This window comes from Pristiophorus japonicus, chromosome 5 (assembly GCF_044704955.1).
Source record: "Pristiophorus japonicus isolate sPriJap1 chromosome 5, sPriJap1.hap1, whole genome shotgun sequence".
Taxonomy (NCBI): Eukaryota; Metazoa; Chordata; class Chondrichthyes; family Pristiophoridae; genus Pristiophorus; species Pristiophorus japonicus.
The window spans coordinates 215,682,445-215,697,846 of record NC_091981.1 but is presented as its reverse complement, the minus strand read 5'-3'; the positions used below and the strand labels follow the sequence as shown (position 1 = coordinate 215,697,846).

General features: G+C 50.0%; 1 protein-coding gene across 1 annotated transcript in view; it reads left to right on the top strand.

Moving 5' to 3' along the window:
* The window catches only part of akap9 (A kinase (PRKA) anchor protein 9), a 353,045-nt gene that overhangs the window by 196,181 nt on the left and 141,462 nt on the right, over positions 1 to 15,402 (top strand). The window contains exon 24 of the mRNA XM_070880224.1: positions 2,877 to 3,039. Within this exon, the coding sequence (XP_070736325.1) occupies positions 2,877 to 3,039 (163 nt within the window). The remainder of the gene's footprint in view (positions 1 to 2,876; positions 3,040 to 15,402) is intronic.

Genomic DNA, 15,402 nt, shown 5'->3' with positions numbered 1-15,402 from the left:
ACAGAAACCAGAGAGTCGGGATGAATGGGTCCTTTTCGGGTTGGAAATCGGTGGTTAGTGGTGTGCCACAGGGATCGGTGCTGGGACCACAACCGTTTACAATATACATAGATGACCTGGAAGAGGGGACAGAGTGTAGTGTAACAAAATTTGCAGATGACACAAAGATTAGTGGCAAAGCGGGTTGTGTAGAGGACACAGAAAGGCTGCAAAGAGATTTAGATAGGTTAAGCGAATGGGCTAAGATTTGGCAGATGGAATACAATGTCGGAAAGTGTGAGGTCATCCACCTTGGGGGGTGGGGGGGGGGGGAAACAGTAAAAGGGAATATTATTTGAATGGGGAGAAATTACAACATGCTGCGGTGCAGAGGGACCTGGGAAAAGTTAGTTTGCAGGTGCAGCAGGTAATCAGGAAGGCGAATGGAATGTTGGCCTTCATTGCGAGAGGGATGGAGTACAAAAGCAGGGAGGTCCTTCTGCAACTGTATAGGGTATTGGTGAGGCCGCACCTGGAGTACTGCGTGCAGTTTTGGTCACCTTACTTAAGGAAGGATATACTAGCTTTGGAGGGGGTACAGAGACGATTCACGAGGTTGATTCCGGAGATGAGGGGGTTACCTTATGATGATAGATTGAGTAGACTGGGTCTTTACTCATTGGAGTTCAGAAGGATGAGGGGTGATCTTATAGAAACATTTAAAATAATGAAAGGGATAGACAAGATAGAGGCAGAGAGGTTGTTTCCACTGGTCGGGGAGACTAGAACTAGGGGACACAACCTCAAAATACGGGGGAGCCAATTTAAAACCGAGTTGAGAAGGAATTTCTTCTCCCAGAGGGTTGTGAATCTGTGGAATTCACTGCCCAAGGAAGCAGTTGAGGCTAGCTCATTGAATGTATTCAAGTCACAGATGGATAGATTTTTAACCAATAAGGGAATTAAGGGTTATGGGGAGCGGGCGGGTAAGTGGAGCTGAGTCCACGGCCAGATCAGCATTGATCTTGTTGAATGGTGGAGCAGGCTCGAGGGGCTAGATGGCCTACTCCTGTTCTTATGTTTACAGGATTTATTTCCCTCCCTCCTGTATATTTTTGAATGTGAATGATGTCATGAATCTTCTGTAACTCCTCCAAAGCAGCTTCCATTGTCATCAGTTTCGATTTAGGACATTATTTTAAAATCAATGAACAATAACAAATAAGGAACATTTATAGTTAACTTCAATTTTTTTTAATTGACTGCAACAGTCTAAAGAAATCATTAAAAGTGTAATTTTTGTTGGTAGTCATCATCCATAAGTCACATTTGTCATTGTAAAAGTATAGTTTAAACATTGATACATTGGAAATGCAAATTGGGTAGACCATAAACATGTAAATTGTAAAATATGAATTTCCATCAATTATATATTGAGCAAAGTCAAAAGTGCCAAGAGCCTACAGACTATTATTTATACTATGCTGCCATTTTCTAAATTGAGTTAGAAAAAAAGTTTTCAAAAAAATCACATTTTTTCTACTGCATACTTTGTGGGCAAGCACAATCTACTCTATTTAGTTGATGTCTATAAATATTACACGGTAACAGATAATTTATAGTATTTATGTAAATAATCAAACTACCACTGAAAGAAGAATGCAGGTACTGGGCATAATCAAAGACTTAAGAATTCTATTTTGTAGCTTATATGCTACCTGCACTTAAATCCATGGTTTACAAAACAGGAAAGGGCGAATGTAAATAAAGCTAAGTGTGGAAAATGATGAAGTACTGTAAGGGTGTATATAAAGCTTCAAATGTGATGGGAAGAATAAAATTAAAACATTTATTTTCTCTAGAAACCATTTACACTCCAAAATATGCTTTACTTTTAACAAACTAATGGCCACAAATTTCACCATATTCATAACATTTGGAAATTGAAATGGGAGCTGTTCAATCAGGTCTCTGCGCCCAGTTTTGTCCTTTGGTATTTCTCCGATTAATGGGGGGGCCTGTCTGTGCACGTTAGTGAAAGAAATGGGCTGACAGTGTTTGCCCAAATTCCCACTGATCCTGCTTCAAAGTGAATCATTTGCCATTTGGAAACTGGCTACTTTGTTTAATTCAGGTTTTTCAAGTCTTCAGTCAGCTACTTACTGCTATAGCATGAATTTGCGCCAATTTCCTCTCTTCCCCCTCTTTCAGCCCTGCCCCCCAAATAACACTGGTGCCCTCCTGATTTATGTAAATGCTCTTAATTTTAGAAAGAAGGATGGGATTAGGGGCTCAACCTACCAGCGGCCAGACATCCCACTCCACCATTGTTACAACAGCAGATCAGCAGACTCAAATCTCTGGATTTTAGGATGGAAAAAAAATTCCACATTTTATGTTTCTGAATGTGCTCCTAATGTTTCATTATGAAACAGAGTCCAATTATATGCCATGTTATTTCAATGATTTACCATGAAACATTTACAGACATCAGCTAAATGGAGTAGATTTTGATTATCCATGAAGGATCCAATGCGAATGCACTCTAGAATTAGGTAACCTCTAATATAGTGGACTGAGTATTTAAATATTATCGTTATTAATTGCAATTTTTCTGGTCGACTTCTAATCAGAAGAAAGTAATGGTATTTCAATTCACTTAAAAGGAGAGAGGTAGAGGAAAGGCTTGTATTGCCTACTTTGGTGAATAGCACTATGGTTTCTAACTAACTACCATCTCTATTCTAAACTTATTGATCGATTTCACGTGTAGACAGAAAACTACTTAATACATGCATTTAATTTCTTAGCGAATAACTTTGTTATATGTAAATAGTTTATTAACAATTGATAAACAGTTGTTAAAGAATAATTTATGTAATGTGGTTTGTTTATAGCTTGATCATGCCAAGGTCACTCAGACAGAACTCATGCGAGAATCTGTCAGAAAGAAAGATGAGATTGCTGACTTACAGAAACGCCAAGAGGAACTCCTCGACAGAGTTAATGAAGAGTTGAAGGCCAGGGAGCAGCTTGCATTGGAGCTTCATAAAGCAGAAGGTATATTAACTGTAGACTTAAAACTTTAAAATCAAAGTTACCATATATATCAGGTTGTGTACTTGGAGTGTCATTATTCAATCACGTTTTGTAAATTGTTTAAGATATTGGGCATAAATTGTAGAGTGTGTCTGATGCTTACAGAATATATTCTTGGAGCCTCTGATATTCTGTCTAAACACATCACAAGTATTGGACCAATCTTAGTCCTTTCTCATCTTCGTATGTACCAACCATGTACCATCTACGGTTTATAAGATCTCAATTTAGCTCACCCCAAGCTCTTCCATTGGGGATCCAAAGTATTTTAATAGTTAGCCCTGAGCCATTATCATGTAAATACAGGACAACCCAAGTGAAATGAGTTAACTACTTCTTGCTAATATTATCAAAAACAAAGTCAAATACAGATATTGTAACTATTACTCATTTACTCAATATCTAAGTCAATACAACTAATCTTATAAGATTAAACATTGATATTACAGCAGGCATTTAGTTCATCATTTAGCTTAAAGATTTTTTAAAAAACCTTATTTATATAGCACCTTTCACAACCTCAGGATTTCCCAAAGTGTTTCACATTAATTCATACTTTTGAAGTGTCACTGTTGTAATGTAGGGATACACAGCAGCCTATTTACACATGTAAAGGTGTCACAAACAGCAATGAGATAAATGATCAGATAATCTGTTGTGTTGATGTTGGTTTAAGGATAAATGTTGGCCAGGACACTGGAAGAACTCCCCTGCTCTTCAAATAGTGCCAAGGAATCTTTTACATCCATCTGAGAGGACAGGCCTCTTGGTTTAATCGCACACAAAAAAACACACCTCTGATAGTGGAGCATTCTTTCAATACTGCACGCAAGTGTTCGTCTATATTATGTGTTCCAGTCTCTAGAATGGGACTTGAACACGTGTTACCTTAAATTATAGAAAATATCTCAAGGTTGAAGATTTAAGTGAACAGTTATTACCTGGCCCTTCAGTAGATTTACTTCCATTTGGAAGCTTGGGATGCGTCATAGCCTGTAGCGATCTTTTTCATTCTAAACTTATCATCTTCCTGCCCCAGTTTAGTTAACTGGCAAATGTAAGTTATTTGCCATTCCTGTTCTAAATGTAAGCTTCACATTGTGCTCGGAGACATGATGGCAATTCACTTTACAAAATGTATTTTCTACCAATCGGGGTTAGGGAGCTAGAATATCTGGTCCCTGTCACTATTTTTCCCCAGTTCGGAGTGTGCTTTTGTTGTCCCTTTCTTCCCCTACCCCTGTTCTGACCCTAGATACAGTAATAGCAAGATACTTTATTTCCGAGGAAGAAGTGAAAACTGGCTTTATCAGGTTACTTCACTTAAACATTGCCTGTAGATTGACAGCTATGATTGAGCACGTCATCCTCCTAGCTGGTGGGGGGAAAGAGAGTTTTTTCATCTTGTGGGTAGGTCATTGCAGCTTAGGGTAGGGGGGTTGCTGAGTTGCTTCTGGGTGAGATAGTGGAAGTAGCGAGAGTTATTACAGGGGAGGGGGTGGGGGGGGACTTTGCTTCTGTTTGGGAAGAAAAGCTCAGCTTTTCCAATTTCTTGAGCACAAACTGAACGTTTCCACCCCACTAAGCACAAACTCTGCTTTCCCGGAAAAGAATAAATCCTCACCCCTACTGAACTTAAACTTGCCGCCCTTCACCCTCACTTAATTCAGGCCTATTAATGTGGGAGCGGTGTCCTGATTTCAACTCGATATAACACAAACCTTGATTTTACTCTGCTTATTGTAATACTTCATTTACTTAAAAGTTAAGCCAAATATTTAGGAATGTAATGGTGGAAATTACACTGTGCAGCATTATTAAGGAAACTCTTGACCAGTGTGCATCATATTCTTCTGTACACTGTTTTAATGGAGGCATTAACTTATTTATTTTAAAGCGGCTGAATACCTTCAGTAAATAGAAGTGAAGGATTGTGACCTTAACATGCGAAATGTTAATATTGCATGGTGTAATTTCTAGATGGTAATTCTTTTGAATCTTCATATCACAAGTGAACAATCTCAAACCAATACAGTTCATGCCAATGCTGATGTTTGTTCGGAACAGATCTTCTAAAAAGCTATAGAGTAATGAATATTTTGTGGTATTGTGTTGCATAAAAATAAACTAAAATTTCTAATGGCAAATATAATTAAAAAGGTGATATTAGGATTATTAGATTCACATATTTGTGACTACATTTTCTTTGTGTTCTGATATAAAATACAGCATTCAACTTTTAATTCACCAAATTTAAAATATTGCACTTGAATAATAGCATTGAGATTATAAAAAACTGAGTGAAGTTTAGAGAAACTAAAGGCGCCAAAATTGGTGAAAGGCAAGGGCCTCCCAAGTGCCGCCCAAAGGACCACCAATGGCTGCCGAGATACCGGACGGTACTCTGGGCGGGGTTTTTGGCAAAAAGGTCCTTGAATAGGCGGCTGACGACAAAAGAGGGACTTACGGCGTTAATCTGTGCAGCAGCGGGCGGGAGCTTTCATTCTGTGCGGCAAAGGCGCTTGCTGCCCAAGTGCCGCCGAGAAGGGAGTCGGGCCCATGGAGGATCGAAGAACTGCAAATAAAAATCATTAAAAAAAACATTGAAAAACCTTCAGGGGGACCCCATCAAGGTAAGTTGCTGTAAAGAAAAAAAATTAAAATTGTTTACTAACCTTTTTTTCAGCTCTTCATACTCACCGTCGGGGATAGACCAGCCTTCTCAGAGGTCCATCCCCATTCTGGCGCCAACTCATGCCCGTACCAATCTGACATCTCGGTGGGCAGGAGGTCAGTTGCACCACTTGGCTGTCCACTGACGTCAGCTGCCGGATCCCCCCTCCCACCTGCTCCTGACCAAATTGAAACTGCCACTGGCCGCAACTCGAGGAGGAATGTCGGCAGCAGTGGGCGGTCAGGCCATCAATTTCGGCCCCTAAAACATTGTCATAACCATAACTTTATAATTTACCATAAAACAAAATTCTAAATTGGGGGATATTGGGCCCAAATTTCCCCAGGAGTTGCTATGTTTTTTTTTGGAGCAACTTAATTTTTCTGGAGTATCTTTTTAAGTTGCAATTCTGGCCATTTAATTTGCGCCAGTGTAATTGAGTTAGTTCGTTTTTTTTTAGTTTAGTTTTTTCAAAAGGGGGTTCCCAGCCACTTACGCCTGTTTTAGCTATTTAAGCGAGTTTGGCCAGCAATTAGTTGCTATAAACTAACTTAGGCCAGAGTAAGTGTCCACTTTTGTACGTTCTGAAAAATCTTGCGGACACTTTAGAAATCAGGCACGGGTAGCCAGAGATTAGGTGGTGGGTGGGAAGGGAAGTTAGAGGATTTTCCAAAGTATTAAATACTTCACTTTTAAAAATAAAGAACCATCATCAATAATAAATGATAAATCAATCAATAAATAAAAAATTAAAAGTTCCTACCTTACCTGCTGCAGCATACTTAGTCATCGTGTAAAATGCTGATACTATTTGAGATACATTGACATCAAAAGGGTAAGTTCTGGCAGGGCTGCTAATCCAAGAACAAAGGGTCCTGCCTCCTGAAAAGAGTGCTAGGTAAATATGTCATATATGCATGTTCAAAGTAATTAAGTTTATGTACTGGAGTATATTATATAAACTGCCAACATTGTTTGCAGTGCTAAGGAAATAAAGTGGCCTAAATCTCCCGGTGTACACGCTCCATACTGCCGTGTTGCCATGGGAACTGTTCAGGGAGCGCGGGAAGGCAGCGGCCAGCCTGTGCAGCAGGCCACTCAGCCCGGGATAGGGGCTGCAAACATCACGTCGTCCCTTCGGCCAGGGATAGGGTCGCCCGGAGACGGGACGCGCTGGGAGACCCAGGAGCTACTGCGCACGTGCGCAGACTCCATTGCGCATGCGCGCAGCTGCCGGTACTCTTTTCGACGCAGGGCTGTAGCTCCGCCCACCACGCATTCTGATGCGCTGCGCCACAGGCCTGGAACCAACGGGGAGAATACGGAGGTAAGAAATCGGCGCCGTTTCTATTCTACAAAGTCTGCGCACCTCATGGAGGTGCGCCGTTCTAGCAGAGAGAGCAAACTTGGACCCATGTCCTTAACTTTCAAACGTTTTCATTCCCCTGTTGCTCATTAGCTTAAGTAGCATTTTAAGGGATAAAATTCATTTGAATAGAAGTTCAGCAGTATATTTTGCACAGTAACAATAAAGAACATTTCCTTTCTGAATAGAATATGTAAATTATACATTACATAGAGAAACTAAATACTTTTGTATTGAAAGGTCCCTTCTAACACTATCATTTGGTAAGGCAGGTCACCATGGTGGTTTTGATGTTGGATTACTGTAGCATGAAAATTACTTAGTCTTTGCATACGAGTAGGTAGTATTATCTCCCTTCATAGCTTTGTGATCCAAAAAAGGGTGTATCAAGTGTTGATGGAACAGTCTAACTGGGTGTTACAGGTTAAACCAGAATCAAAATACAGTAGAACAAAGGCGAGATATTTAACAATCTAGGTCAATCTTACAAAGATACAAACTTTATTCAGAAAAATTTTCTTTTAATACTTTTGCTTGGATATATATTAGAACTGCTTTGCTGCAGTATTGAATTGAGTTGCTTCCAGTTGCCAACATAGTTTAGAGACTGAAAAGAGTATTATGGTATTTATACAGTGTAATCCATACAAAAATGTGGAATTGTATAGGTTCGTCCACATTTTTGCCTCTTAAAAGATGGCTAGGATTCAATTCAGATGTATTCATGTTGCAGTACTTGAGTGATATTCTACCATTTTAAGGCATAAATTCAGCTCTTATTTTTATATTTCCATTCTAAATTCTGATGTTTACACTTACAATGAAAACTACCTCTAAGCTTGTCACACTGTAATTATGGGCCCAAGTTTCCACATGATTTGCGCCTGATTTTTAGGAGCAACTGGTGGAGAATGGACTATCTTAGAAATCTCAATTCTCCACATTTTCTTTTCTGCAATTCTAGTCAGGTAGAACAGTTCCACTTTGGAACAGAATTTTTTCTTCAAAAGGGGGTGTGTCCAGCCACTGACGCCTGATTTGAAAGTTTCCACAGTGAAAGCGTACTCCAAACTAAGTTAGAATGGAGCAAGTGAAGATTTTTGTAGAACTGAAAAAACCTGTTCTACACATTAAAAAAATCAGGCGCAGGTTACAAATTAGGCATCCAGAACGAGGTGGGGGGGGAAGGGAAGTCATTAAATGCTACAATAAATCCTTATTTATACTTATACAAATATTATACAAATAAATCCAACCTGAATAAACATTTATAAGCAAAGAAAAGATTAAATAAAGCATCTTCCTACCTGTGTGAAAGTGCTTCAGCCAGGGAGAATGCTGCAGCAAGCCTCACAAAACGAGGCAGCCGTTCCCGAAAGCGGGGGCGGGGGGGGGGGTGGGGGGAGGAAGGGAGGGGACCGACCGACCGAACGAGTGTGGGGGGGGGGGGGGCAGAGGAAGCCGTTGCAGACGGCGGGAGGGAGGGAGGGAACCGACCGAACGTGGGGGCGGGGGGGGGGGGGGGCGGGGGGGAGCCGTTCCAGACGGAGGGAGGGAGGGAACCGAACGCGGGGGGTGGGGGGGAGGAAGCCGTTCCAGACGGCGGGGGCGGGGGGAGCCGTTCCGGGCGGGGGAGGTGGGAAGTGCGGGCCCGACCGACCGAACGCAGCAGCGGGAGGGGGGGAGGAGACAGAAGGCTGCAGGAAGCCTCAGAAATTGAGGAGCCATTTCCCGACGGCAAAAGGGGGAGGTCATCGACAAACGGCTGCCTCAACTTTCTGAGGCTTCCTGCAGCCATCTCAGTGCTGATGGCAATGTGCTTTTATTAAAAAAATGTTCAAAAACTAAACAGCTACAAAGAACTACAAAAATGGCCGAGTGCCAATGTTTCCTTTACACTGCGCGTGCGCAAACGCTCCAACGTGCAGCGTTGCCGGCAGGAAAAAAAACTAATTTAAATAGTATCCACCCCTCCCACTTACAAAATCGGCGCGAGTGTAGGTCCGCCCCCCTGGGCGCCGCGCCAAACAGACAAGGAGCTGCAGGGCGCTCCAGAATCGCGAGTTTTTTTTCCGGCGCCGTTTTAGGCACGAAAAACGGGCGCCCAGCTCAGAGGGGCACCCGTTTTTTATCGTGTGGAAACTTGGGCCCTAAATCCTTCCACCAGCACCACCACTGGGCTGAGGGTGCAATTACAGTATGAAAAGTTTATTTAGCCAGTTTCCATTATAATATGCACATAACTTTTTCCATTATAAATTCTTAACAAAAAGTGCATGCAGACGTAAGTTTTCTAACTATATATAGATTGCAAACTAAACAAATTTACATAAAATGTTATTAGATAATTAACTCAAGTTACACATTACTTTTATACTCTCATGTCTCTATGGAATAATTCTACAACTGTAGAATCTAAGGGCCTAAGTTTCGGGCCGCGCCTAGAACGGCGCAGCCCCGGCCTGGACGCCCGTTTTTCGCGCCACAAAGTGCGCCTAAAAAAAACTTATCTATTCTCCGGCTCCCTGCAGGTCCTCTGGAGTTGGGCGCGGCGCAGCACGAGCTGTGGGGGGCGGAGCTAGGTCCCTGCGCTGAAAAAAGTGCCGGGACCTCCGCACATGCGCGTTACAGTGGGCGCGCATGTGCAGTAGCTACAGGCACCTAAATCTGTGTGGGAGGGGCCCTTAGCACGCAGCTCCTAGCCCTGGCCGAATGGCCTCACTGGGGCTCCGTGAATAAGACTGCCTCCCAAGCCCAGCTCCTGCTTCCTCCCGACCCGACTCGACTCCCGCTTCTCCCCCCCACCCCCCCGGACCCGATCCCCCGGATTGGACCCGACCCACACTTTCTTTTTTCCCCCCCTCCACCCGATCTGACTTCCCTCTCCCTCCCCGCCCACCGACCCGACCCGACCCGACCAACCTCACACCACTCCCCCGACCCGATCCGCGCTCCCGACCCCCAACTGCCCCCCCCCCGCCGCGACCCGACCTCGCTCCGCCCCCCCGACCCGACCTCGCTCCGCCCCCCCGACCCGACCTCGCTCCGCCCCCCCGACCCGACCTCGCTCCGCCCCCCCGACCCGACCTCGCTCCGCCCCCCCGACCCGACCTCGCTCCGCCCCCCCGACCCGACCTCGCTCCGCCCCCCCGACCCGACCTCGCTCCGCCCCCCCGACCCGACCTCGCTCCGCCCCCCCGACCCGACCTCGCTCCGCCCCCCCGACCCGACCTCGCTCCGCCCCCCCGACCCGACCTCGCTCCGCCCCCCCGACCCGACCTCGCTCCGCCCCCCCGACCCGACCTCGCTCCGCCCCCCCGACCCGACCTCGCTCCGACCCGACCTCGCTCCGCCCCCCCGACCCGACCTCGCTCCGCCCCCCCGACCCGACCTCGCTCCGCCCCCCCGACCCGACCTCGCTCCGCCCCCCCGACCCGACCTCGCTCCGCCCCCCCGACCCGACCTCGCTCCGCCCCCCCGACCCGACCTCGCTCCGCCCCCCCGACCCGACCTCGCTCCGCCCCCCCGACCCGACCTCGCTCCGCCCCCCCGACCCGACCTCGCTCCGCCCCCCCGACCCGACCTCGCTCCGCCCCCCCCGACCCGACCTCGCTCCGCCCCCCCGACCCGACCTCGCTCCGCCCCCCCGACCCGACCTCGCTCCGCCCCCCCGACCCGACCTCGCTCCGCCCCCCCGACCCGACCTCGCTCCGCCCCCCGACCCGACCTCGCTCCGCCCCCCCCGACCCGACCTCGCTCCGCCCCCCCGACCCGACCTCGCTCCGCCCCCCCGACCCGACCTCGCTCCGCCCCCCCGACCCGACCTCGCTCCGCCCCCCCCCGACCCGACCTCGCTCCGCCCCCCCCCGACCCGACCTCGCTCCGCCCCCCCGACCCGACCTCGCTCCGCCCCCCCGACCCGACCTCGCTCCGCCCCCCCGACCCGACCTCGCTCCGCCCCCCCGACCCGACCTCGCTCCGCCCCCCCGACCCGACCTCGCTCCGCCCCCCCGACCCGACCGGACCCGCGCTCCCGACCCCACGCCACCTACCTGTAAATGCGGTGCTGGGGACGGGACCTGCCCGAAGTCTTGGGCCCGGCCTTTTCAGCCTCCCTCTCCCTTCTCCTTCCCCCCCGCCCCCCTCTCCTTCCCCCTTTCTCCCCCTTCTCCACCCTTTTCCCCCCCCCCTTCTCCTTCTTCACCCCCTTCTCCTTCTTCACCCCCCTTCTCCTTCTTCCCCCCCTTCTCCTTCTTCCCCCCCTTCTCCTTCTTTCCCCCCCTTCTCCTTCTTTCCCCCCCTTCTCCTTCTTTCCCCCCTTCTCCTTCTTTCCCCCCTTCTCCTTCTTTCCCCCTTCTCCTTCTTTCCCCCTTCTCCATCCCCCCTTCTCCTTCTTCCCCCCCTTCTCCATCTTCCCCCTCCCCCCTTCTCCTTCTTCCCCTTCCCCCCTCTCCTTTCCCCCCCCTCTCCTTTCCCCCCCTCTCATTTTCCCCCCCTCTCATTTTCCCCCCCTCTCATTTTCCCCCCCTCTCATTTTCCCCCCCTCTCATTTTCCCCCCCTCTCCTTTTCCCCCCCTCTCTCCTTCTCCCCCCCCCCCCCCCCAGAAAAACAGACACTGACAGAGAGTGAGAGACACACTGGGGGAGGGTGGAGGGGCATCCCAGAAACTCAGGCCGAAACTTGGCCCCTAATAGTTTACAGTGCAGGAAAAGGCCCATCATGTCTCTGCTGACTCTTGTTACAGCAATTCAAGTCTAATACCTGCTGTCTCCTTATAAGAACATAAGAAATAGGAGCAGGAGTAGGCCATTCAGTCTTTCAAGCCTGCACCGCCATTCAATAAGATCGTGGCTGATCTTCTGCCTCAAATCCACCTTCCTGCACTATCCTATATCCCTTGGTTACATTAGTATCTAAGGGCTCAAGTTTCGGACCCTTGCTAGAATGGCACATGTCGGAGAGGCCCGCCTAATTTATGGAACAGAAATTGCGCCGAATACTTACATCGCGATTCTCCAATATCTGTAGGCCCGTTTCCAGCTCGGCACGGCGCAGCAGGAGCCTACAGCCCTGCGCCAAAAACAGTGCCGGCAGCTGCACGCGTGTGCAGTAGCTCCTGGCCCTCCAAGCGCGCCCTGTCTCCGGGCGACGACCCTATCCCTGGCCGAAGGGACGTTGCCCCAATCCCGGGCCGAATGGCATGACTGTCCTTACCTGTTGCGTGGCGGGCCTGCCCTGCATCTCCTGGGGGCAGGCCCTGCACGAACTCCTCGGCGGCGGGGCCCGCCCACCCGGCATCTCACTTGGGGCGGGCCCCGCCCGAAGTCCTCGGCGGCAGCCCGGCATCTCCTGGGGGCGGGCCCCGCCCGAAGTCCGCAGCGGGGCCCGCCCGCCCAGCATCTCATTGGGGGCGGGCCCCGCCCGATGTCCTCGACGGCGGCCCAGCATCTCCTGGGGGCAGGCCCCGCCCGAAGCCCTCAGCAGCAGCAGGACGCCCGACCGGCATCTCCTGGAGTGGCCCGTTCCAGCAGGCTGTTGGAGGGCTCCCGGTGCTACAGTAGGTGAGTAGAAACTTTAAATTTTTTATTGATTTTTTTAAATTATTTTTTTTATTTTTTATTTATTTTTTGGTTGATTTATTGATTTATTTATCATTTATTATTGATGATGGCTCTTTATTTGTAAAAGTGAAGTGTTTAATGCTTGTAAAATTCCCTAACTTCCCTCCCCCCACCCCCCAATCCTTTCACTCCCTGCGCCTAATTTATAAAGTGTAGGATAGGTTTTTCTGAGCGTACAAAAATCTACACTTACTCCATTCTAAGTTAGTTTGGAGTAAGTTTTCGCTGCCTAAACTTTCAAAACAGGCGTAAGTGGCTGGTAACTCCCCCTTTTGGAAAGAAAACTGTTCTAAAACGTAACTATTCTAACTCACGAGAATTGGAGCAAACTATATGCCGAGAATTGCAATTTCTTAGATATTCCATTCTAAACTAGTTGCTCCAAAAAAATAGGAGCAACTTGAGCCAAAACTTGAGCCCTAAAAACCTAGCGATTTCTGTCTTGAATATACTCGACGACTGAGCAGCAATAGCCATCTGGGTTGGAGAATTCCAAAGATTCACAATCCCTTGGGCACAAGTTTTGAGCCACGCCTAGAACGGCGCAGTCCCGACCTGGACGCCCTTTTTTCGCGCCACAAAGTGCGCCTAAAAAAAACTTCCAGATTCTCCAGCTCCCTGCAGGTCGTTTGCAGCTCGGCGCAGCGCAGCACGAGCTGTAGAGGGCGGAGCCAGGTCCGCGCTGAAAACAGTGCCGGGACCTCTGCACATGCGCGCTACAGTGGGCGTGCAAGTGCAGTAGCTCCAGGCGCCCAAAACTGTGTGGGAGGGGCCGAAGCACGCAGCCCCTAGCCCTGGCCCAATGGCCTCACTGGGTTGTGTGAATAAGGCTCCTCCCATGGCCAGCTCCTGCTTCCTCCCAACCTGACGACTCCCACTTCCCCCCCCCCACCCCCGGACCAGACCCGACTTCGACACCGACCCGACTCCCACTTCCACCACCCCCCGGCCCCGGACCCGACTCCCCGGAATGGACCCGACCCGACTCCCCGGACTGGACCCGACCTGACCTCCCTCTCCCTCCCGACCCCCGACCCGAACTGACCTCCCTCCCACCACCCCCCCCCCCCCCGACCCGACCCAACGCCACCTACCTGTAAATCTAGTGCTGGGGACGGGCCCTGCCCGAAGTCTCGGGCCCGGCCCGTTCAGCCTCCCTCCCCCTTCTCCTTTCCCCCCCCCTCCCCCATCTCCTTGCCCCCCTTCCCCCCCCCCCACATTTCCTTTCTCCCCCCCATCTCCTTTCCCCCCATCTCCTTTCTCCCCCCCATCTCCTTCCCTCCCCCCATCTCCTTTCTCCCCCCCCATCTCCTTTCTTCCCCCCCCATCTCCTTTCTCCCCCCCCCCCATCTCCTTTCTCCCCCCCCCCCATCTCCTTTCTCCCCCCCATCTCCTTTCCCCCCATCTCCTTTCTCCCCCCCATCTCCTTCCCTCCCCCCATCTCCTTTCTCCCCCCCCATCTCCTTCCCCCCCCCTCCCCATCTCCTTTCTCCCCCCCCCATCTCCTTTCTTCCCCCCCATCTCCTTTCTTCCCCCCCCATCTCCTTTCTCCCCCCCCATCTCCTTTCTCTCCCCCCCATCTCCTTTCTCCCCCCCCCCATCTCCTTTCTCCCCCCCCCCATCTCCTTTCTCCCCCCCCCCCCATCTCCTTTCTCCCCCCCATCTCCTTTCTCCCCCCCCATCTTCTTTCTCCCCCCCCCATCTCCTTTCTCCCCCCCCATCTCCTTTCTCCCCCCCCATCTCCTTTCTCCCCCCCATCTCCTTTCTCCCCCCCATCTCCTTTCTCCCCCCCATCTCCTTTCTCCCCCCCATCTCCTTTCTCCCCCCCATCTCCTTTCTCCCCCCCATCTCCTTTCTCCCCCCCATCTCCTTTCTCCCCCCCCCATCTCCTTTCTCCCCCCCATCTCCTTTCTCCCCCCCCCCATCTCCTTTCCACCCCCATCTCCTTTCCCCCCCCCATCTGCTTTCCCCCCCATCTCCTTTCTCCCCCCCATCTCCTTTCTCCCCCCCATCTCCTTTCTCCCCCCCCCATCTCCTTTCTCCCCCCCCCCATCTCCTTTCTCCCCCCCCCATCTCCTTTCTCCCCCCCCATCTCCTTTCTCCCCCCCCATCTCCTTTCTCCCCCCCCATCTCCTTTCCCCCCCCCATCTCCTTTCTCCCCCCCCCATCTCCTTTCTCCCCCCCCCATCTCCTTTCTCCCCCCCCCATCTCCTTTCTCCCCCCCCATCTCCTTTCTCCCCCCATCTCCTTTCCCCCCCCCCCATCTCCTTCCCCCCCCATCTCCTTTCTCCCCCCCCATCTCCTTTCTCCCCCCCCATCTCCTTTCTCCCCCCCCCCCATCTTCTTTCTCCCCCCCCATCTCCTTTCTCCCCCCCATCTCCTTTCTCCCCCCCCCATCTCCTTTCTCCCGCCCATCTCCTTTCTCCCCCCCCCCCCCCCATCTCCTTTCTCCCCCCCCATCTCCTTTCTCCCCCCCCATCTCCTTTCTCCCCCCCCCATCTCCTTTCTCCCCCCCCCATCTCCTTTCCCCCCCCCATCTCCTTTCTCCCCCCCCCATCTCCTTTCTCCCCCCCCATCTCCTTTCTCCCCCCCATCTCCTTTCTCCCCCCCCATCTCCTTTCTCCCCCCCCATCTCCTTTCTCCCCCCCCCCATCTCCTTTCT